This window comes from Colius striatus, chromosome 6 (assembly GCF_028858725.1).
Source record: "Colius striatus isolate bColStr4 chromosome 6, bColStr4.1.hap1, whole genome shotgun sequence".
In the NCBI taxonomy this organism is placed as follows: Eukaryota; Metazoa; Chordata; class Aves; order Coliiformes; family Coliidae; genus Colius; species Colius striatus.
Window position 1 is genome coordinate 30,329,410 of NC_084764.1, and position 23,799 is coordinate 30,353,208.

The following is a 23,799-nucleotide window of genomic DNA, read 5'->3' on the forward strand; positions in this document are numbered from 1 at the left end:
GTACTTAACACCAGAATCTAAAAATAAGTGTTGCTTGAATATATTTTGCTTGCAGCTCATTTTAAAAATTTACTTCTCTCCTTAAAAATGTTTTTTTCCTTTCATTTTTGTCATCAGCTCCTCATTTGTATGCCTTAATCCACAGGAGAAAACAGTTACAGTTACTGCTAGTTGATGTAAAAATGATTATGAAATAAAAAAGCAGTAAGGTTGCTGTGTTTCTTCAACACTGAAGAAAATTCATGTGAAGAACAATTTTTCACATTATGCCCACATTCTTCTTGTATGGTCTATCATATTTGGAAAGGCAAATGGGGACAGATTAAGAAAAATGGTGAAAAAGCAAATTCCCACAAACAGCAAGTGGTCTGTGATTCCTGCCAGTGTTCTTTGAAATCAAAGCACAAATTTTCTAATATTTTTTCCATTGGTAATTTCTTTAAATTGATGTGAGGCAAGAAACTCATCAAGAAATGAAGCTATTTTAGCTAAGTGGTTACTACTATCAATGAGTCAATTTCAATGAGACATGCGCCTAAAAATCCAAGAGAGAGAAGTAAGCAGGTAATAAACTCCCACAAACTGAACACATTTAGATGAAACATCTAAAACAAACCCACAGGACAAAAACCCAACTATTTTAGCTAAAATAAACTAAGGAGTTTTGTTTGCACTCAATGCACTCAGGAGAAGGACATGGTTTTGAATCTGCTGAGAAACAACTGAAGGTACGAAAACTGCAATTGGGTTGGCAGGACTACAAAATCATACTGTTCAGCAAAATTTAGACACAGCAGTATTAGCGCAGCTATGCAGATGCATAGTGGGTTTTTCCTTGGTGGTGTTTTGTTTGGTTGGGTGGCTTTTAAACCTGGTTATTTCAAAGATCAATTTTAATGTTACTATGAAACACATTTTGCCCCTAAAACTAAATTTATCTATAAAGAAACATCATTAGTATTTTGGTTCTAGCTAGAACGTTACCTAGCTATGTATTGTCAAAACACCAAGTACATCTTATAAATCTGCCTGATGAGCTAAAACCTACATGAAGTGACATCTATTTTAAGAATTCTGGGTTTAGTCTGTATAGAAACGAAGGATAACTCAATTAAGCTTCTTTAGATGGGCTAGAGCTCTGGAAGATCTAACAGAAGCTGATAGTGAAATAAAATCAGACTAATTTCAAGGGGCTTAGGAATTCTAAAAAAATATTTTTGATAACACTCCAAACAAGAGATAAGCTTAATCATCTTTCATGCCTCAATGGTTTTTGTTCAACTTTATTAAATTACAACCAAAGAAACATATAAAGAGGACAGGTAACTGAGTAACATTCATACAAACAGAGATAGTAAAATCAAGTATTTTTGTGATTTATCATGAACTCACAAGGCCCTAATTGCATGCTCTTATGTTAATTTCTGTTTAGAAAAATACAAACATACCTACTTGGCCAGTTGCCACTATGTTGGTAAACTTGGGGTGCTGATTTACAGTGAGGCACAAAATATCATCATTGTGTTCCTGGTAAAAAGATTGAGAGCCTAAAAAAAATTAAATGTCAAGCTTTAATTACAACATTTATACACAGATAGACATGGTTAATCTTTGAATTTTACCCTATTTGTTAGAAAGCAGCATTACGGTGAAGTTGCAGTTTGGAGCTTAAAACCAGTTTGGAGCTTAAAACCAGGAAACAGAAACTCCTGATTTGTTACCTTGATTTTAACACATAGTCAACAACTCCAAACTATTCCCTCCAATAATGTAGTTCTCTATATCAAGTTGTTTAAATATCACAGAACCAAATGGCATCGTGTTACTCTTTAAAAGGTCTGTTACCTAAATTAAATTGGTTATTGGGAATAACTGTATGTGATAAGGAGGACTGAAAAGTAAATCAATTAAAAATCAACTTAGTCTTAGAAATAACATTAACCAACTACAGCAACCCCATTGTTCAGTTGGTTTAGCTTCTGTGATCATTTTAACAAGCAAATGTCAGAAAGTTAATGATAAAATAGTCAAATATTTCCTTTCTTTAAAACTTAGTAAAAACCAAAATATCTCAATATATTTAGTTTGCTTATGCAGCTATTTTGAATCATCTCTACAGATGGAGTTTTCAGCAACAATAATGTTATTTTTCCTCACACACTTTTAATATATTTGAAGTATAACGGTTACTTCATAAACTTTAACTCAATGTGTGTGAAGACACATTTTTCCTCAAGTGGGTTTTCTCCTACCTGTTGCCACATTATACAAGATCCCAATAGACGCAGTATGATATATTACATCAGCACCATCATTCAAATAGTGCACATTGTTTCTGCAGTCCTTGCCTCGATACCCAAATACCAGCTCCAAAATTAGGTCCTAAAAAAGACATTCACATCTATTAGATACTCAAAACCTTAAAGCAATTATGAACTTTCCAATCCTTTCCAGAATTTTGGTTTTAATTATGTCCTTACACAGTAAAGAGTTTAACAATGTCTCAAATCAACAGAAACTGAGACCCTGTCTCCGCTGCCAGCTTACACTGCTGCTCCATCTTACTGTACACACTCATATCATCCTACCATCTCTGTTTGGTGGATGCTGTAGAATATTTATGTGTACACACACACAAATATATATATATATATACAGAAAGACACACACATGCATATAAATGAATAAATTACAGTGAATCAAAAGGAATACAGCTCTTTTGATGCAGTAGATACTACAAAACAGAGAATGACAAACATTGGCTCACAATTGAATTCCTACTGGCAATTTAAGAAGCTGAATTATAGCCTAAAACTTCTAGAATACTGACGAAAAAGGGCTACTTATTACGCTACACCAAACGTTTTGTTTCATATCACAGAAAATATTTGTGTTTATATGAAGAAATGCAATTTCCAAAGTTAGATGAAGTTTCAACTTCAGACTAATCAAAGTGAGTACGTATGTTTTCATTAGCCATTTAATGAAAAAATAACACAAGTGCCTGAGTTAGACATAATTAATAACTTTAAAAAATAACTTAATAAAAAAAGCTGTCAACAATGAATTTTAAACATTTTAAAATATTTTTTAAACTGCAGTAAAAGATGCTTAATTAGCAATAATATACCCATTAATAATCCAGTTATCTAAACAGATCATAGAATCACAGAATGTTAGAGGTTAGAAGGGACCTCTAAAGATCATCTAGTCCAATCCCACTGCTAAAGCAGGTCCATCTAGATAAGATCACACAGGAACACATTCAGGTGGGTTTTAAAAACCTCCAGAGGAGACTCCACATCCTCCCTGGGCAGCCCGTGCCAGGTCTCCATCACCCTTAAACTTAAAGAAAATCTTCTTTACTGTGAGTGGAACTTTTTGTGATCCAGCTTTTGTCGATTATCCCTTGTCCTATCACTGGATATTACAGAAAAAAGGGTTGCCTCCATACCATAGAACCCCAGTATAGAGACTGCAGGGAGTTGGCTGGGAAGGGTACATCACTGCTCTGGCACTCGTCAGCAGATGATGAACAACTGCATCAGGCAGTATTTGTTTTATTCTTGGAAGGTTTTTTGTTGTTTGGTTGTTTTTTTCACCTGGGTCTGATGTTTCTCTTTGTTCTTTCTATTCTTTTTCATGACACTTGTAATAATTATTATAAAGTAGTACTTTTGTTATATTTTATTTCATTTTAATTAGCAAACTGTTCTTATCTCAACCCATGAGTTTTACTTTTTCCCTTGCCATTCTTCTCCCTATCCTACTGCTGGGGGCAGGAGGGTGATGGAGTGGCTGTGTGATGCTTAGTTGCTGGCTGGTTTAAACCACAAGAAGATTTAACTGCTTTCCACAGTGCATTAAAAAATTCTTAGTAAAAATAAAACCTAAGATCTTCTCCATTTTGTTTGCAAGAAAAAGTAGTATCACACATTTGGGGATTTACAAAAAAATAATTATCTCCCACCTTTTTTTTCTATTTACTCAGTATTTAGTATTTTCATCTTTGATGCATTTAAAAATGAAACAATCAGCATGTCCACAAAAGCATAACTTTCTGGGGAAAAAAAAAAAATAGTCCTGAAAGGAGAAGAAGAGGAAAACAAAATCAATGTATTTCTTACCTCTATAGGTCTCTTTTTTTTCCCAACATTATTTGTCTGAAGTTTCTCCGGCTGTGGCAATGCCCTACTAACTGGTGGTCTGAAATAAAGAACTGTGAATAAGAGAAGGCTGTCCGTCACCCATTCCATACTAACACAGTACCTTCCAACCTGCTATTGCATATGGCAAACTTACAGCCCTGAAATACTTAACTGACATTTGTATTCATCTTTAGAAGAAGTAGCTGTCAAAGGGAAAAAAACCCTAACATTATGTTTTCTGATGATTCTTCAACAACCCATGAGGTTAATGTAAAAGCCTGTTTTACAATGAATGACCATGGATACAATATTCTTAGCTTGTTCATGTTATATTATTACGGTAATTCTATCTCTCTGTATCAATTTTCAGTGGATAAACTTTAAAGGGTTATCTGATTAATCTAAATACTTGAGATAATAATTCTTGTTCCCGATGCCTTCAGTAGACCCTAACTTTTCCCGGTTTTCTAATAGTTTGTAAAGAAGTCCTAGTACACCTGCCCACTCACTCTTACATCAACAGAAACAAGTTATTGATCATTGCTTAGTTGGAAGTTGACCATTCACCATGCAAACGCATGAGTATCAGTCATAACTTACATTCCACTGCTCTGAACAGCCGAGATATATTTCAGAAAACTCAACTAGATATATTTTATAAATATCTGTAATATATCTTTATGTTCAACTGTTCATATACAAATAAATATACACAGAAAGAAGTTTTAGTCATCAAAATTATGCAATTATTTATAGCAATTTGCAGGAGAACTGTTATTGATACACGTGGCCATGAAAAGAAACCTGTAAGTCTCCCCCTTAATAGGAAGAATCAATTTAAAAATAAATTCTACATATAGATTCAATGAAATCCAGACAATTTAATCCACCAGGCAGTGTGACAAACTCAGATCACACATAAAGCAACAGGTCAGGTCTCTTTCACATTCCTTTTTTTAGTATCAAGTCCTTCAAATTCCATCTCTGCTCTTGAATGATAGCAATGAAGCAAAAATCTCCATGTCTTTTCTAAGAACAGTACACTACGATTTGATTGTACACTGTAGATTTTGAACTACATTTGATAAGTATCTTTTTCAGTTATTCAAACAAAATATCATTTTCTGAGCTTTATGCCTCTATTTCCCCTCTTAATTTTAGTAAAATATCATGTCACATCATTAATCAAAAGATTCATACATATTATAATACAAATTATACTGCAACTATAAACTGTATTCTGAGATATTTCAGTTACTTTCTCTATGCTTAGAAAACTGTAAAGTACCTATGGGAAAAAAGATACTAAAGAAAAACTGATGATGAAAAATTTCTGACTGGTAGAGTCTCTCAGATGCCTGGATCAGCCAAACATGATCAAATTTATTAAAAACCTGCAGTTGTGTTAGTTAGGGCCAGGGGTAAGTATTTATATAACACTTAATTCTGCATCATAAATCCAGATTTTATGAAATGTAGAATATTGACAGAAGAAAATCCAAATCCAGATGTAACAAGTAATACTGCTGCTTTACATTGGGTAGTTAATACAAGGAGTCTTCTCATAGAGAGTGAATATGGGCTCTATTAAACAAATTTTTACCACAGCAAAGTATGAAACAACAATGCGAACTTAAAAAGAAATGTCAAGGCATGAAGGAAAATAGCTAAGGCTCATGTTTCATATTCATTCACAAATCAGTGCAAATTAAAAGAAAGAACACTAATTAAGTATGGAGAATGACTTTATGACTTCACAAAGAATAGTAGTTTAGCATTTGCTTTTTGCTACTCCAAAATTCTTAGTCTGGGAAAACCAACATCTAATTAAATGCAAAATCTGGGGACATCTACCATGCAGGTCAGAAAAGGAGTGTAATGTGGACTTGCACTAAAGGTCTCCTCATTCAAAGACAAATAGTAAAAGATACTAGCATTTAAATACACTCTTTCACAGGCTTGCTTGAAATACGTCTGGTGGGAATTTACCCTCAGATCTCATTCTCAAAGGACCTCAGTTAGAGATCTTTTCCTCTCTGAGGTCTCTAGTTGGAAAGCATTCACATCTCAAGACAGAAAAGCAAAGCATTTGAATTTCCTTTTCAATTAGACCCCAGACCTAGCTCACAGTCAGAGCACACTATCCCATGTGAAGAAAAAGTAACCTCCTAACTTTTGGGAAAGATGAGTAAAAGCAAAGCAAGCATGGTCTCAGCTGCCTTCACCATCTACAGAAGTATGTTGGTCAGTACAGGAAGCATGAAATACATCTGACTTCTGCCAATCTCAACATAAAATTTCATGACTGCTCTTGAATCACTGCTGACTCTCACTCTGCTCTTTCCAGGTCTTACACTTGATACAAAATTCCTAGCTTCCCCAGCTGCTTTCCAGGTCCTTTCTTCTCTTCTGTCTTATCAATATTTACTCTTAGCCTCCTCTCATCTAGTCTGTCATATTACAACAATAGTATGAATAAAATTCTCACTTTTTAATTTAAAACAATAAAGATACTACACTTTTATTTAGAAGTTTCCAAATTATCAACAGAAAACAACACTTCCAATAGGTCACAATGTTTAACATATTAAACATATATAGAGGGAGGTCACCTAAAGTTTTGTGGAGGAAAAAGTCTTTGGCCATATTTGTTCCCCACTTCCAATTTGTAACTGATCAATTTCAGTTACAAATACACTGACCAATAGGTAACAGGTATCTCCCAGTGCCACAGTAGCCTTGCCCTACTGAAATGGAAACAAATGCAATCAAGTAAAATCACTGAACTGCATGAATAAAAATTTAAAGGCACAGATTCTGTTTGGGGAGCAGGCTTTTGGAACGCATTTCAGTGATTTCTCTGCTGCTTGGATATAGAGTGTGGTATTTTTATAACATTAATTGTCTGGTAACCCCTTGTGATAGAATTAAGAGAAGGGGTAAGACTATTTCACAGTAGACAACTGCTTGAAAACATCATCTATACTTAAAGATTGTACAGAGAAACAGATACAAATACAGGTTGATATCCATCTTTAGCCAATCAATAGAGAACATTTACCTTTGTACATTACCATGCCAAAGAATACAGTGAATGTACATTTGTCAATAAAATTTAACTTGACAATTTATACTCAGCTATATTATCTCACAGATCACCTAAACAATTTATACAGGTACTCATCTATGAAAAAGTAACTCCATATTGATTCAGAACAGTGGAACTGCAATGCAAATGACAAGCACTGATGGATTTCTTTTTCCTCAATGAAGTTGCAAGATGACAACTTATGCACTTAAAAGCTGGAGTATTGAATACGAACTCATTTTCTGAGTGTTTTTTTTAGAACTCTGAAAGCTGAAGATATTTTTAATTTGCTATTTAATGTGCAGGAAAGTGACTAATAGCATATACCACACATAGTGCTCATATACCGGCATGTATACGTGGCTGCATGCTCAAAAACTGTGTGCAAAAGATGGGAACAAGAGCATGAGTATCATTTTGGGGTGAATGTACACATGGATAAGGTCATTTTGAACATGCAGAAGGCAAGGCCAAGCCATCTATCATAGAAGAAATACAATATCTTAATATTGCACTTTGTTTTCAACATTAAAAATGAACTGGTATATATAGTTTAATATTTCGTGGTATGAGACCATAAAAATGGAACAAAAGCATTCTGAAGCAATTTGTGAGATCCCTTTTTCATTGTTCTAGACATAGCTTGATATTACTGATATTGCTACCTATGCTGTCTTGTATGATGCTATATTTCACTCTCTCTTTTTATTACTGATACTGAGCTTCCAAAGTTATTAACAGAACAAGAGATGGTCTTCTGTGGTTAATATAAACTGCCATCAATTATTTCAATTCCAAGGTAACTTATGACAATGCCAATTACAACGTCTATTTCTGTTTCAAAAATACAAATGTTAGTTTGTGCATGATTTCATAGAGCAAATCACAGCTGTTGGTACAAAAGTCCCTCCCTGTGTCACCTAGCAGCACCTCCTACTTTGGGGAGGACTTGCAGAGAACCTCCCAGCTGGTTTTGCCCTAGTCTTTAGCATGAACTGGCAGTCACTGCCCTTTGCAAAAGGTGTTGGAAAGCTTGAAGTAGAGAATTAATTTTAAAAATAGGGAGGAATTATTTTCATTTACTCTTGGTAAGATTTTCAGTCACTTGTGAAATTTTAGAGCTCTGTTTTCGTTCAGAAAATAATGAAACTTGATGGTATTCAAATACTGCTTCTTGACAATGAATAGTCATAATTATTTTCATGTATAAGTGCCATTCTGTACACACTAATGTCAGTATAGGTAATCTAATAACTTAGCAACATATACACTCAGCTGAGACTGTCGCATCAAATGTAAAATTATCTACTTCTGAGGTTGTCCACTAGGAAACGGAGAGAGTGCTAATATCTATATTTTCATAAATATTATTGACAAACACTATTTGTAAAACATAACAAAATGTACCATCAAACTTGCTTAATTTTATATTGTTACTTAAATAAATATTTTGCTTATTGTATGAAACAGAACTACAATGAATACATACAAACTTGAAATTTGTAATAGAGCATTATTCTGAAGAGCACGGTATAGCACCCAACATGACAGATGGCTTTTTAAAGAAAATAGGGGATGATAGTAAAATACAGACTAGATAGCAAAATAAAAGCATTACCTGGAACCTCTTTTCAGCAGCAGGTGGGAAAGAGAAGAGCATTACTTATGCAAGTTTAACTGAAAGCTAGGCATCAATGAATTATTCACAGAAATAACTATTATTGACTTTCTGGTTTGTTTACTTCTTTTTACAACAAGGGGATCATAACTTCACAGGTTATGTAAATCTATTCTTTGTACAGAAATCTCCCATTCACTTGAATGGGAATTATGAGCATATGTTAGCATGAGAGTATGATTCTTAGGAACGATTCCTACTGTAAATAGAGAAAGAAAACAGAAGCAGACCAAAAAGCCTGTGAAGTATATTAAGTACTCAAAGAGTTGGCAAACACTTTCAGTTTTTCAGTTACTCTTTTCTTCAGGTCTTTGATAAGTGTGTATTTTTCATATAGCTGCTCAGGTTTTGGTGATAAAGTCAGTCTGCAGAGATAACAACTCAAACACAAATCTTCCATGCCTGCTCACTAAGCTAAGCAATCAATCCTCTAGACATTTCTTTCATGGTCACGTCTGATTATTTGAGAGATTATTTTTTTCTTGCATTCAAAATTAGATGTTATTTTGTAAACCTTGATACTTTGGTAATTGGCCTTTTGATTTCCTCAAAGACACAAAGTTTAGCTCAGCTTTGGGAGGAAAAAATAAAAACGACCTCCAACTGGTAAAAGGAGACAATTCCTTTGAACAATATTGTTCTGTCTATCACTAATGTTCAGAGACACAGTAATACAAGTATTAATGATAATTAAATTATTGCTTGTGAAGAATGAGATCTACAGAAATTTCTGGGATTTCCATCTCAAGGTTAATGTCCCGCAATAATGTACATTCCCATGTACAGAAAATGCTTCACAGAAAAGTAAGCTTCAAAAAGCCCTGCTTCATTCTGAAACTGCTTTGTTGGCGGCTTTTTAAAGTCAACTTTAAATTTAAACTTTCCTGTTATCTAACTTATTCTGCAAACAGGGTGAACAGAGAGAGGGAAGAAGCTGATAACAGAAAGTCCCTTGCTATACTTTTTCATTTTGATTCCAGGCTTCTCCCCTCTCCCAAATCACACAAGTTGACAGCATAAAAGGAGAGGATAAAGTTCATTTCTTACAAAAAAGAACTTTGAAATTTGTGCTATTTATATTCATATCACAAATCTGGTAAGCAGAAAAATCTAATTACATTCCATTTATCCAAAATATATGAAAGCTGTTTCTACAAAATCTCTGTCTTTCAGTGGCAATTACAACGTAGAAATTATGAAAGTCAGATAAAGGAAGTTTCATTTCAGTAGCTTCCTCTCTCACCCACTTGGAGGTACAATTTAGATTTATTTACTGTTTGTGTCAGGTTAAAAAAAAAAACCCTTACTCATTTGTGGACCAGTAAAGGACTAGTTTGTAAACAGTTTGATAGTTCACTTCCCGTTATGAACACACATGGATCTAAACTAGGTTATATATTTTTGCTTGTTTGTACACACACACAAAAATCCTCAAGACAAAGAAGAAAAAATCAGAAGCAATTTGGTCACAATGCTTGGTTTGGAATTGCATCTTGGAATGGATGTAGAGCATCTAAAGAATTTTCCAAAGGATATAAAACACTGGGATCTTCCCATACCACAGATCTCAGAATATGGACTGTGCCATAGCATGTCTTAAGTAAACACAGTAGCAAGGACTAGGAGACACAAACTCAGCTGTTTTAAGTGCTTGGATATCTTTGAGATGGTAATTTATGGTGAAGAATTAAACCAGAATTCCTGCTTGTTTAGTTTTAAGATTTCTTGGTACAGCTATTCTTATCTACCTTACTGACAGCATTATCCCTTTGAGACTGACAAAAAGTGAACATGTCAGGGAGTATAAGAACAGAATAAGAATGGAGTGATATCCTCCAGATTCTTCTCCCAGCCTCCAATGATTTGCAGTTCAGGGAGTAGCAGAGACAGAAATGGTTACAAAATCAACCATCAATGATGGATTTTTCTTCTTTGCAATCTACTCAGCACAAAAACCTATTAGGGAAGCACTTCTAGTAAGTGACAGAAACAGTTTTGTAAAGTATTTTGGGCTGCTGAGTATTGATAAAGCTATTATAGAAACAGATTATGCACACAGTAGACATTTTTTCATAGAAAATAATATTTTTTAATTATTATTATTCAGAAATTATAAAGAATTCAAATTACAGACATAAGTGCTGCCTCACAGCCCATGTCATTTTGTGTTTGAAGTGTTCCAACATCAACGATGTATTATGGCAATCTTAGTACTAGAGAACGGCGTATCATTTAGCAGAGGTGGCCTTAAACTACATTGCAAGGAGACATTACATCAATTGAATCTGAACTAAATCTTGAGTTCTAGCATCCTTAAGTTTTTAAAAAATGTGTCTGAATTTTAAGACTTCAACATGTTTCTAGTCAGCGTTTCAACTTCTGTAGCACTACCATCTCTTATTTTCAGAAAATGCCCATGTCTCCTGTTTTCTTTCAAATGCTGAATTGCTTAGATATTGTTATAAAAAAAAAAAAGTCTAGAAAAAGAGGGGAAAATCATCTTTATCTTGAAGGAAAAAAAATAAAGACAAAGCTGCCTAGAAGTATGAGTTGATGCAACTCATACCAAGCTGATGTGTTAACCATAAAAAATGATTAAAACACAAGTGTCCACTGTTCCTAGTCAAATTGCTGTTGTGAAAGGATAACTTTTTTCCCAAATTTCTGCTATTGAAAGAGTCATTTATGAGTCAAACCAGAAAACTGAGAACAGGACAACACTTCTGTTGGAGAGTAAAAACAATCTCTTGTTCAGACTCACATTCTGGGAACTGCATTTACACTGGAAGAAAATGATTATGCTACACCAAAAGCAGAATCCCGTGTTCCATATTTCACAGAGCAGAGAAGTTTCTTGCCTGCCAGGACTGCAGTGTTCTATAGCCTCGACTGCTTACTCTCCCTTTCTGATCCCTACAGATTCTTTCATTCCTTTCTATAGAGCACTAGCAAAAATGAGTTACATTGTTTTAATCTACTTGGTGATGCCTATTTGAATAAGTTTCGAAAAACTCTGATTTCTTATGTCTTCCTACTACTTACAAGATTAAATCTGAGATCAACATAACCTTTCTAATAATATTAGAATCAAAATAATTTTAGTGAATCAATTTCTGGTAGCCAGTTGAGTAACTTATGACTCTAAAGTCCAGGCCATCATCTCAGACTACAACTCATGGTTCACAGATGAGCTTTTGTGAGATAGAAATAGTAAAGAGATGAGATTCCAGGTATGCTTCTTACTCTGGTTTTCTCCTATTGTCTCATTTAATACTCTGGATACTAAAAACCATATTTTGTCTATATAGAGAGGACTTTATGAACTCCACTTCAGCTGTCAGGTACAACAATCTTAAGTAGTAACCACCTTTTATATAAGGTCTTTAAAGTCTTTATTGTATATAGCCTTAGAGTTCAATTATCCAGTCATATTTATCTTCACTTTCTGTCATAGAGAATTAAATTCTTCCTATACTGAGTAGTAAAAGAGGTTCAGATACTTTCTGAATCTCCTTTACACACGAAATAAAAATTACTTGAAAGAAATTCTCAGAAGCACGTTCTACATGTGTGTGTACCTGGGATCCTGAGAATACAAGGATTCCATTAAAGTGTTACTACAAGGAATGTATCTCTTATAATGTTTGGACAAATTGAGTCTGTTTTGCCCGTGATGGTAAGTGATCTCCCTGTCCTTATCTTAACCCACAAGCTTTTCATTATATTTTCTGTCTCCTTTCAAGCTGAGGAGAGGGAGTGACAGAGTGACTTTGGTGGGCACCTGGAACGCAGTCAGGATTAAACCACCACAGCACTATACCCAAATACCCTGTAAATGAACAAATACAGAAGAAAAGTCTGTGTAAGTTATACACATTCTGTCTAACTTACAGAATTTTATAAAGGTTGCTAGTGGTGTGATCTAAAATTTAGATGAAGACAGTAACTTTCTTGATTATGTCAAGTTGTCTGCAGATGAACATACAATGATTACCACAATTCTATAATCTGCCACCACAGGGATGTGATTTCATTGTGGAAATGAGAGAAGTTTCTCTTTCTTAACCTCTGTAGGTCAAAGAGTCCTGGCAGCTCAGTCTATAAGTCTGAAGGGTGATCTACAGCCTAGGGATTTGTTGTGCTACACATTTAAGAGTGTGTTTTTGAGTTTGCATATATTCTAAATAGAGTACATGCAAAAACTCTTTACCTATTGCAGGCAACTAAGTCAGCAACTCTGCATGTCATATGAATGCTATGAGGATCTAGCAGCTCATGTCCTCAAACAGTACAAGTGTATTGGTAAAATGCTGCAGCTAAGTCAATAATGTTCCTCCTGTCCCCAAACTTTTATCAGCTCCAACACAGTGGTGCTGATGTTGCAATACTGCTCGTATAGACACTTTGGACATCTCTGCAATGTGCTCCCTGCACTTTTTATTCTATGTTGGACCTCTATAGAAACACTGTGATATAGTCTTACCAGAAGTCCATAAAAAATTAGGCAAGCTCTCTGACTATAGCCACTTAAGCTATTCCTTAGCCACTTCTAAAGTACTGAGGAACAGAGGATGAGATTTGATCATCTCCTCCCAAATATTCTATTTAGCATCCACTCATGTCTAGCCAGGTGGAGAACTGGGCTTATTTTTTGTCCCTTATCCTTTTCTATCCATTACCATGATACTATTTAATAGTAAAGAGTTAAAGCTTTCGTTTCTATTTCAAAGCCTAACTACTTTCCTAAGTAGCTTAAGTTATTAAAATGCATTTGATGCTGGACTTTGTGTAAATGAACTTACCTCACTATCCCTTGCCTTCATAGGAAGCAAAAGGAAACAGAAATAAAAATAAAACAGAAATTAATATCTATGAAAGTAGACTTACTAAAACATTTATCAATCTACACAATATTCACTTCAGCAAAAGTTAAATGCATACAGTAACCATATTCTGATTTTATTCTCCACAGTAACTTTGCTTTCAAGTTTTGTGCCCTAAACTTTTAAACAATGCAGGCAATGGAATTCTTTCATGAACTTTTATGCATTCTGAATCAGAACCTAGTTACTTTATACAAAATCAATTTTCTTTAATATTTTATTTGAAACAAAACCCACAACTTCTAGAAGCAATTATTGAAAGAAATACAAGACGTTTGAAATTTCACTTAAAAATAAAATAAAATCTTTATCATGACTACCATTAACAAGCATAAATACAAATTCAAAAGGTGGATACCATGCACATTATTTCTCCTTTAAAACACATCTAATTAATAAACAGAAAGACCATTTCTCATTTTAAATGCAAGATAGGGAGACACAACTTTCTACACAGTTACCCATTCTCTCCTTCAGCATCACAACTTAAAAATATAAGATTACATAGAAACTCCCAAAAAAGTCATGCTGCATCTTTCAACAAGAACATTACAGTTTTGTGCACTTCACTACAGAAATAAGCATGTACATCATAACAACATCACAAAGAACTCCTCAGAATCCTGCAGAAAGTTTGTAATCTGCTATTTCTTTACATGTTTACACCTAATTAAACTGTATTGCCTTTTCTTCACCTTCTTCTAATGCTAGCATTCCTCAGTTGCCACTGTATTGTGTTCGGAATCCCTCTTCCCTTTTCCCTCACATTATACATCTACTTTGACAACAAGTAACTTTCAGGGCCCCATGTTCAGCTGTAGATTCTACAACAAACTATGTTCTAGCAATAAATTATTTTTCTTATTTCATATCTACTCTTCCTGCTGATCTTACTCTACTCTGCTCCCTTCCTCCACCCTCCTTCTCCTCTAAAGCATACAACTATGAACGATGCAACTAACACACATTAATGGAAACTGCGGAACCACTTTGAATGATATTTTTCAAATGTAGAAATTAGCTGAAGACAGAAGCAATGCAAGGAGCAATTACCACCGAATTATATTAGTTTGTGGGCAAAACCAAAAAACTGAGAGCACTGAGAAACCTTTCAATAAAACAACTGTACATGGGTTCATGTCTTTAATGTCATTGATACCACTTGCATTTAAGTTACAAAAAGAACACATTACCAAACACCAGTAAATGACTCAATTATCCCAAGAAATTCCTCCAACATTGTTATACATATATCATTTCTAGTCTTTTGTGCTCTCTTAAAGAGAGATACAAAGACCTTAGTCCTTAGGCAAGACTCTTCTTCAGTTATTGGGGCTTTTTTCCCCTCCAAAGAAAATATTTCCACTCTTTTTATACATATCCTTTTATATACATATGTCAATATAATTTTACTTTATAATGATGTTTTATTATTAATTATCTTTCCAGATTCCTTTCTTGGCTACAACTGTAATTTAACAATTACCTTTCATCTAAGGTTGGCTCCTTTTGTTGCAGATGAGGCTTAATTCCAAACATTGGTCTAATGTTTGTTGATAAGGCTTTGATGGTGTAATTAATTTCATTTTCCCTCGTTACATCACTATCATAACCTAACAAAATCAGAGTGAACAATATCAAAACAAAATAAGATATCAGAAAAAAAACCCAGAAAACAAACTTGGTTTGTGCAGGTTTCAAAAATATACTAGACTACAAAAAGAATTACACCATGTACTACTAGTAATATAAATACACAATGGAAAGAATGTAGCTGGGAATCATGAATATTGTTAATAAAGACATTCTAAGAGAAAAAGTCTCTAAAATATCTTTGTGGAAAATTTTTTAACAAAGTTTCAAAGGACATTTAAAGCTACCTCATTTCTGCTGATCCTACAGCTACATGACACCTGTTGCTACGTTCTGGAAGACTTCATGCCTGGCTATTCTCAATTTCAGGATCCATCCATTAGGATGGAATATACAGGTTGGCACAGAGTTCCTCCACAATGCTTACAGACAGTCAGGCACATCAAGATGATATTTACCATGGAAAACATGGCAAAAAAAACCTGAATAGTGACAGAGCTGTTACTTGCCCTCTTTTGATTTTTTCCCTTCTTCAAAGATCAATACTACTAAAGTTAACTTTATGGATAGTCCATAACTCTAACTGAAATTAATAGGACCCAAGAGAGAGAAACTTTAGTGGAAAAAGATCACAGAATCATAGAATGGTAGGGTTTGGAAAATGTCAATGTCTTGTCTTGTAAAGCTTAACAGATATGTCTTATTTTTGAGCCTAGGAAAGGTTATTGGGCAAAGCTGTGCCAACAAGTCATGGGCAGAAGCTGAACAAAAACTGAAGACTGTGATTTTGGACTCAGGAAGCGAAAGCAAGTCTCCCTGTAGGCAATTATATTCCTTTGCATATGTAGTCTTCAATATTTTTAAGCAGAAAAATAGTGCATAAAAATTCTTCTCCAATGGATTTTTAATATGCTTCTAACAGTTGAGTGTCATTTAGCAGATTTTAGTGAAATTGAAGTTAACTTATTACACAGAACTATTTAAACACTAACAGTGACAGTTTACAAATGCTTGAAAACTGAGGAATTGTAAAGGAGAAATAATTGCACGTGGGAGCAGAGAGAACAAGTTTGGAGGGTCATGAACCCTAGGAATTTTAACATGGAAAGGAAAACAATAGGCATGGAAATATACTTAAATCTACAGAATGTAACTAACACTTTACTGATAATTAACTTCTGACATTATGATCTTGCAATCTTGTTCCATCTGTGACTACTGGTCTGCTTCAGTCTACTATGCCTTCACATTATGGAAACAGATGCTGTAACATTAAGATAACTATGATTTCATATTCTACATATTTCAACACCATTCCATCAGAATTAGTGCCTTTTTCTAAACTGTGATTAATGTATTTTTCTATACAGATAGTTGGAAGTTACCTGTAATTGGTACTTAATATTTTTTCATTTAAGAGATCTCAAGACTCTTTTTATACACTCTTGATTCAAAGCGGTAAATCAAAGATGAGCTAAAATCCTCTTGGAATTACATCTGGCAAGAGATGTAAAGGACAACAAGAAGGGTTTCTTCAAAAATATTCACAGCAAAAGGAAGACTAGGGAGAATGTGAGGCTGCTGCTGAATGAGGTAGGTATCTGGCAATGGAAGATCACAGGGTTGGGCTGGGGGGTCTCTAGAGGACCCTTCCAATCCCAACCATTCTGTGACTTCATTATCAGTCTTTTCCCAAAATCTAAATGTTACTTACAGCTTCTGAACCGTCTTAACTATTTATGACTGTTACATATTATCATATATAAAACTCAATTATCTCTACGTTAATTTCCATTAATAAAGTCTTAGTGAGATAGCATAACCCAGATAGTTTTCTAAGTTACTACTGACCTCCATCTTCTTCAGAATCTAGATCAGACTCTTCACTGTCACATTGCCTGCTATCCCGATGTCCTTCCATCTCGTAAGTCCACAGCATTAAAGAGGTGTCTGCTCCTCCAACAGTGACTAACAAGCTGTCGTCATAGGTCCAACGGACATTTGTTACGTGGGTACTATGAGCAACATACCTCTTAAATTTTCCAAACTTTCCCTAAGAAGGGAGAAGAAAAGGCATAGAAAAAATGCCACCAGTCTGCTAGGTAAAATTGAAATGAGTCGCCAGTGTGCAACAACGTATTCTTAACTTCTTTACAGTTTACACTTCAGTTGTTTTGCATTTCTATGCATTACATCATTTGCCAAGTTCAACTTCTATAGCAGCTCCAGGAAATGTTAACCTACTTGCACATCAAGCATGCAAGAATTTGTTTCTAAATAGATTCCATCAATAAACACTGTATTGTTCTTGAGAGAGAAAGTAATCCAATATACTAAGAATAAAATGCACATAGAATATTTTGAGTCAATATTCGTACATTGTTATAATCCCTAGTGTTGCAAAGCATTCAAAATTTAAGACACATTTCCTGATAAATATACAGGAAAACTAGAAAGGTTCTAGGAGAGCAGTAAAAATATCATGTGCTCTGGAATGGCTTTTCTATGATGCATGACTAAATAACATCAAAGAAAGCGTTTCTACAATGCATGATTAAATAATATCAAAGCCCTTCATTTTACAGAAAAATGACTGAGGTTGGACAGAATGAAGGTCTATAAAATCATGAATGAAATCAAGGTGAGAAAGAGATGTTCATCATCTTCCAAAATAAGAGCTTAAGGGGCTAAAAATAACACTAAAAAAAACCCCACACTAAGGACATTCATGCCTAACGGACATCTGTCCCATTCCCACTCTTGACAGTTTTTCCTATGCATTTGCAAGTGTCAGTGATGACACAAAACGGCTCTCTAGTCTGACTAGAATGGTTATTCTTACTAACTGAAAGTTTAACCCATTGCAAATTGCAGTCTAATATTGAATGTCTTCTTTGAACATAAGGATAAAACTATAAATAACCGAGTGATGAATTTTTATTAAAAAGTTAGTTTGATTAATCAATCTTCTCTATGAGCAGTTGGTAGTTACTTACTTTAGCAGGATATCGAAACAGTTTCACAAATCCAAAATCATCTCCTGTGGCTAATACTTTACTATCACTAGTGAGGCATGAAGCCGTTACATCTGTGACTTCACCAATTATAGGCCAGATTCCTTCACAGCAAGAGCCCAAAACACTTGTCCAAGATGCCCAGCCAATCTTTTCTGCCTACAAAGACAATCAGTTTGAGACAGAGAATGCTTCTTTCCAGGCAGTTTACTTCCATATCTGATTTCAAGAAAAAGTCCTTGCACTGAAAGAAACATCACACCTAAAAGGCAGCATTTTAACATATTAACGACTTATTTTCTGACTATTCATGATTTCATTCAAGACCCTTAGTTTTAACTCAATGAACTTCCAGTTACAAAACCTATAGAAGTATTTTAAAAAGTCTGACCATACCTGCCCTTCCAGGCTAGAGAAAAATAAATCACATTTTTCAACAGTGCCTTTCAATCTCATAGCAAACGTTATTTGAAAACTACCCGTTTTCACTCATTTATACCCATTGTCACCCTGTGACAATGCTTCACCTCTGAGAAAACAACCAATGTTATAGTTACAATATGCTACACTCGTCTATGTGTATTATATATACTATATTGCATCATTATGTAAAGATGGACACAAGGTATTCCACAGCAAGGTTAGGAGTAAACAATCTGCAATAGGTTTTCAAATGCATTTCGGTTAGGCATGCAGAAGGCCAGTGAGATTTTCATGAGTGCCTAAACCATTCAAACGTCCATTTCTCAACAGAAGAGACAAATGTGATATCATCTATGTATTTTATCATTCTGATCACATTATCTAATTGAATAGGCTGCAAAAAAGTATAAATGACAGCAAATGCCTAAACAGAAGCTTTTTTGACAGATCAGTTAAATTATAGTTTTATACATCCTTCCCTCTCATGTGGTATAGACAGCTGTATCATAACTCTGATTTGCATACAAGTTAAGAAGGCAGTCCCTTTCCTCACCTCCAAACTAGGAATTGTCTGTTTTTTCCCACGTGGAGCTTCAAAAAACAACTGCTCTTTAGCACCAGTGTTGACTTGTAAGAGCTTCCCTACAAAACATATTAGATATTGTATATTAACATTAAATAGAAGATTTCATTTTAAAAAAAACAGGTTATTTAGAAATTTTTGTTGCTAATAGCTTTACACAAATTATTTGCTTCCATTGGAAAAAAGTTGTATACATAAACAATGGATCTGTAAGTATTGGCTTCTGAAGATTTGAGTCCTCTGATCCCTCCACAGTCCTTCCTTCTGCTTTTGAAACCTGTAATAATGCACCACTTTTCTCTCCTATTTACCATTGTCCCATCAGGTGGCAGATAATGTACAAGGTCTAATTCAGAGTTTCTTTGTGACAACTATCTAGTATGCCTGTGCTCCTGGGACAGAGAAGCACATATATATATATGCTCCTCTTATCTCAACCCACAAGTTTTAACTTTTAATCCTGTTTCTCGTCTCCGTCTCACTGGGAGTGGAGGGAATGAGCAAGCAACTATGTGGTGCTTAGTTGCTAGCTGGGGTTAAACCATGACACTGTTTTCAAAATTCCTATATGAAGCTAGCTTATAACACTCTTTGAAACTAAACTGGACTGTTTCACATAGAGGAAGAAGAAGAGGAACTAAGAGACTCATGAGGCACAAATGCACTGCCTCATTTTTTATAAAATAAGACTAAAGTTAGTATTTAAATTAATTACATATTAAGATGACAAAGACAGGAAATTCAATCTTTCTGCTATATTTGACAACAAGGATACATATTCCTGAGCTACAAATGCAATCACATTATGAAGTACATTTTTCAAGAAGCAGAAATCAAATAATAAACACAGAAGTCAAAGAAGAAAAAAAAAACAACCCAAACCAATCTTTTTTACTTCAAACTGCACGACATCTAAATATATAAATAGCAGTGAAAATCATGGGTTTTTATTTACTCAGATGCTGTGAGCATATCCATAAGCTAAAGGAACAAATCTGTCCATCTTTCAGTAGATTTTTAGAAAGAATGCTACTTACCTCTAATGTCCCAGTCCATGTGTGTGATATAGCTGGAGGCTCCCTTGCAGATTCCTACTCGTTTACTGCTCATTACATTGTAAATGTCTACAAAGTTGTCACAGGATGCCACAGCTAAGTACTTGCCAGCCCCTAAAATGCATCAGGAGAAATGTAAGATGCTTTCAAAAATTGTGGTGCCCTATATATTAAACACAAGTACACTCTGGAATTAAGGTATATGCAATCCAAATTTCTCTGAAATGAGCTTGCTAAGAGTCTGCAACAGGCAAATATTTGCATCATGTAATCAAAATCAGTTTGAAATAATACAACCATGACATCTTCAAACAAAAAAAATGATGACATTTTAAACAGTTATTGGACTCTGAGTAGTACAGAACATGTGGCCGAAAAGTAATGTTGCATGAGAATAGTATCAGTAATTGGCATCCAATTTCTCCTACAGAAGAATATTTTCACTGAAGTAACATTATTAGTTTAGCTCATACACTGGAGTTCGTAAATAAGAGCTGTACTGTTTGAAAATGCCAAGCTTCACTAGAAGTGCTAAGCACTGCACAGGGAAAAAGAAATAAAAAATGCCAGAATCTTCTGACACGTCAGTTTCAAGCATTCTCATTAGCTAACAGTAATCTCAGTGAACAGCCAAATTTAGGCATCTCGTAAAATGGAACCCTAGGGACCTTGAGAGGCTGCTGGATGTTCACAATTAATCGTTACACTGTGGAGGTTATGATGAGCAAACATACTCCAATAATCTCATCCTTAGATGAACAATGTAGAAATTCACATGGAGTATTTTTCAAAATGTAAACATTAGTCTTGCTGGCTTATTTGTTACATGTAAAAGTACTATAAATTGCTATATCTTTTATCTTTTAAGGGTTATAAAGCTTGCTTGAACAATCTTGAAATAAACTTCTTCATTTTAAAATCACTTACCAGGAGAAAATCTGATTTCTGAAATAACATCTTTCCTGTGCTGGAAAGAGACCAAATCCTCCAGGGTATCTGCATTAACTATCAAAAAACTTCCATCATTGAGACCAACAGCTAATGCTTTTCCATCAGGAGAAAAGCAGCAACATCTTCCTCCTATGAGGAATACAGAAATAGCATTCAGGTACATTTACAGTCCATAACTTCTATATTAGATTTTTTTTCCAGCAGGAAAGCTATTCTTACAGTATATAGTACAATGAGATCTTTTAGATGCTGCCAAAATAATTTCCAAGCTCTACATCTGTGATAGCACACAGAAGCTCTCGGCAAATCAACAAGTATACAACTTCAGAATCTTAGATTACATTTCTTTTGCATAGTAATTGACATATGTTCTACTTTAGTAACAGATTAATCACTACTGCCTATATATTTTTAATTTGCTCTCCTTACTATCTGGTGCCCATTGTTTGTTACAGTCTGCTCTGGTAAGGAGAACATAGCTGGAAAAGATCTTCTGGACTCATACAATCCAGTCATTTTATCATGACACTTTATCATACCCACTATGTCACAGAATACTTTTAACAAACCTGTCCAGTTTCATTTAAAAAACAGTTTTATTTCCAATCTAAATTTTTTATGGTCAGTTTATATAGATTTATTTCCACGACAGAATTTTCCATTAGCATAAACACTTTCCTCTAGTATTTGTTCCTCTGATTAAATCATAGACAGTAATCCTTTATTTAGCTTACTCCACTACAAAGCTTATTCATTATTCTGTAGCTCCTCTTTCTTCACACTCTACTTCAGCTGAATGAAATTAAACTGGAACACAGACAAGAAGTGCACACCAAAAATCTTCCTCTTAGTCTCTTGCAAATTACAGGAATACTTCAATACGTCCTGGGAAAAAAAACTTCACTATCACATGTAACTGTCATCCCGTAATGAGCTAGAATATCCTGAGCCTTGTGCTCCTCAGTTACTCCTTGGTCACACATTTTTCTTACAATCAACATGTCCTGCCTTTTTTAATTATCAAATATCCCATTTCCATTACTGCAGTCTGCAGAAGTATCCAGCTCTTTCTGTACAGTTAACATGTGCTTTTTAAGATCACCAAAGCATCTAAAAATGTGTCTCATCAGCAAATTAAGTCATCACAATCCTTTATTCTTCTGCCAGAACAGCTCTTAAAAATATTATGAATTATCAGCTTTAAGACTTGAGCAGACCACCAATTTGAAATGTCCTTGTTTAATTCCTGCTTGTGCCAGCTCATGACTCTACTTACATTTACTTTATCCACCCAAATAATCTTCAACTAAGCTTCCTGTAAGGTTTGCATCAAAATGCTTCACTGAATGCCAAACAGATAAAGCCTATTGCATTCTTCTGTCTAACAAAGCACACGTATACACACCATTAAAAGCTTTTTAAGGCCAGTCTGGTCTAATGCTAAAACACGACTCCTTATGTGACGTCTAAACAGATTTTATATCTGTCAAAATAGAATTCATTTATGTAGTACACAATGAATAAGAAATTTATGATTGTTATCTTTCCAGATTCTTCTAAATGTTCACGAAAAAGTGACAGTTAATAATACTTATAGAATCATATAACATTTTGAAGTTAACACTACTTATAGATTCACAGAATGATAGAATCATACTTTTAAGTATTTTTCCAAAAAATTCTAGATTTTAAGTCCTTCATGGTTGAAAAAAGCTTGCAATGCTATAAGCAATATGGCAGATTTACATAACTGACTCAACTTTTATAATAAATTCACTGACTTAAATATGTTACAATTGTGAATAATCTTAAGAACAGTGTTACATCGAAACATTTCATACGGTTTCATTAGCTTAAGGGCTACATAACTCAAACATAGTGTCAATAAAATAATTTTAGCAAAGAAAGGAATTTATTCAGTCTTGCTTTTGAAAAATTCTTAATCCTAGTAAATGCCAACCGAAGTTAAGTATTTTTTCATACTAAGCATCTTACCCTTCTTCAATTTGCGAACAGCTAACATACAATGGCTAGGAGACAAATCCCATATTCTTAAGGTTTTGTCATCACTTACAGTGGCACAAATAGGTAAATGAGGATGAGTAGCTAGACCCCAAACTTCCCCTTCCATATGACCCTAAAAGAAACCACAAAGAATCAGATGATGTATTTTAAATTGAAATAGAAAATAATACAATTAACGAAGTTTAAAAAAACCCTAAAACACACAGAACAGGTGTATCTGTAGATGACAATAAAGAAACACCTGAATAGAAACATAGAACACCTAGAAAAAGCCTCACCTTGCTACTTACACTAAAAGTGCAAATGATAGTAATTAGTAGTAGGGAAACCATTTCAAAGAAACCATCCTCACACACAT

At 34.4% G+C, this 23,799-nt stretch overlaps 1 protein-coding gene across 2 annotated transcripts in view; it reads right to left on the bottom strand.

Moving 5' to 3' along the window:
* The window catches only part of EML5 (EMAP like 5), a 112,106-nt gene that overhangs the window by 16,248 nt on the left and 72,059 nt on the right, over positions 1 to 23,799 (bottom strand). Inside the window, exons 21-32 of one of the 2 annotated variants that reach the window (XM_061997742.1) lie at positions 23,412 to 23,553; positions 21,393 to 21,545; positions 20,448 to 20,579; positions 19,381 to 19,469; positions 18,387 to 18,563; positions 17,242 to 17,443; positions 15,284 to 15,410; positions 13,717 to 13,731; positions 8,855 to 8,863; positions 4,128 to 4,206; positions 2,253 to 2,382; positions 1,449 to 1,547 (exon numbers count right to left, since the gene is read on the bottom strand). In XM_061997742.1, the coding sequence (XP_061853726.1) occupies positions 1,449 to 1,547; positions 2,253 to 2,382; positions 4,128 to 4,206; positions 8,855 to 8,863; positions 13,717 to 13,731; positions 15,284 to 15,410; positions 17,242 to 17,443; positions 18,387 to 18,563; positions 19,381 to 19,469; positions 20,448 to 20,579; positions 21,393 to 21,545; positions 23,412 to 23,553 (1,354 nt within the window). The remainder of the gene's footprint in view (positions 1 to 1,448; positions 1,548 to 2,252; positions 2,383 to 4,127; positions 4,207 to 8,854; positions 8,864 to 13,716; positions 13,732 to 15,283; positions 15,411 to 17,241; positions 17,444 to 18,386; positions 18,564 to 19,380; positions 19,470 to 20,447; positions 20,580 to 21,392; positions 21,546 to 23,411; positions 23,554 to 23,799) is intronic. The other variant, XM_061997741.1, reaches the window with a different exon arrangement.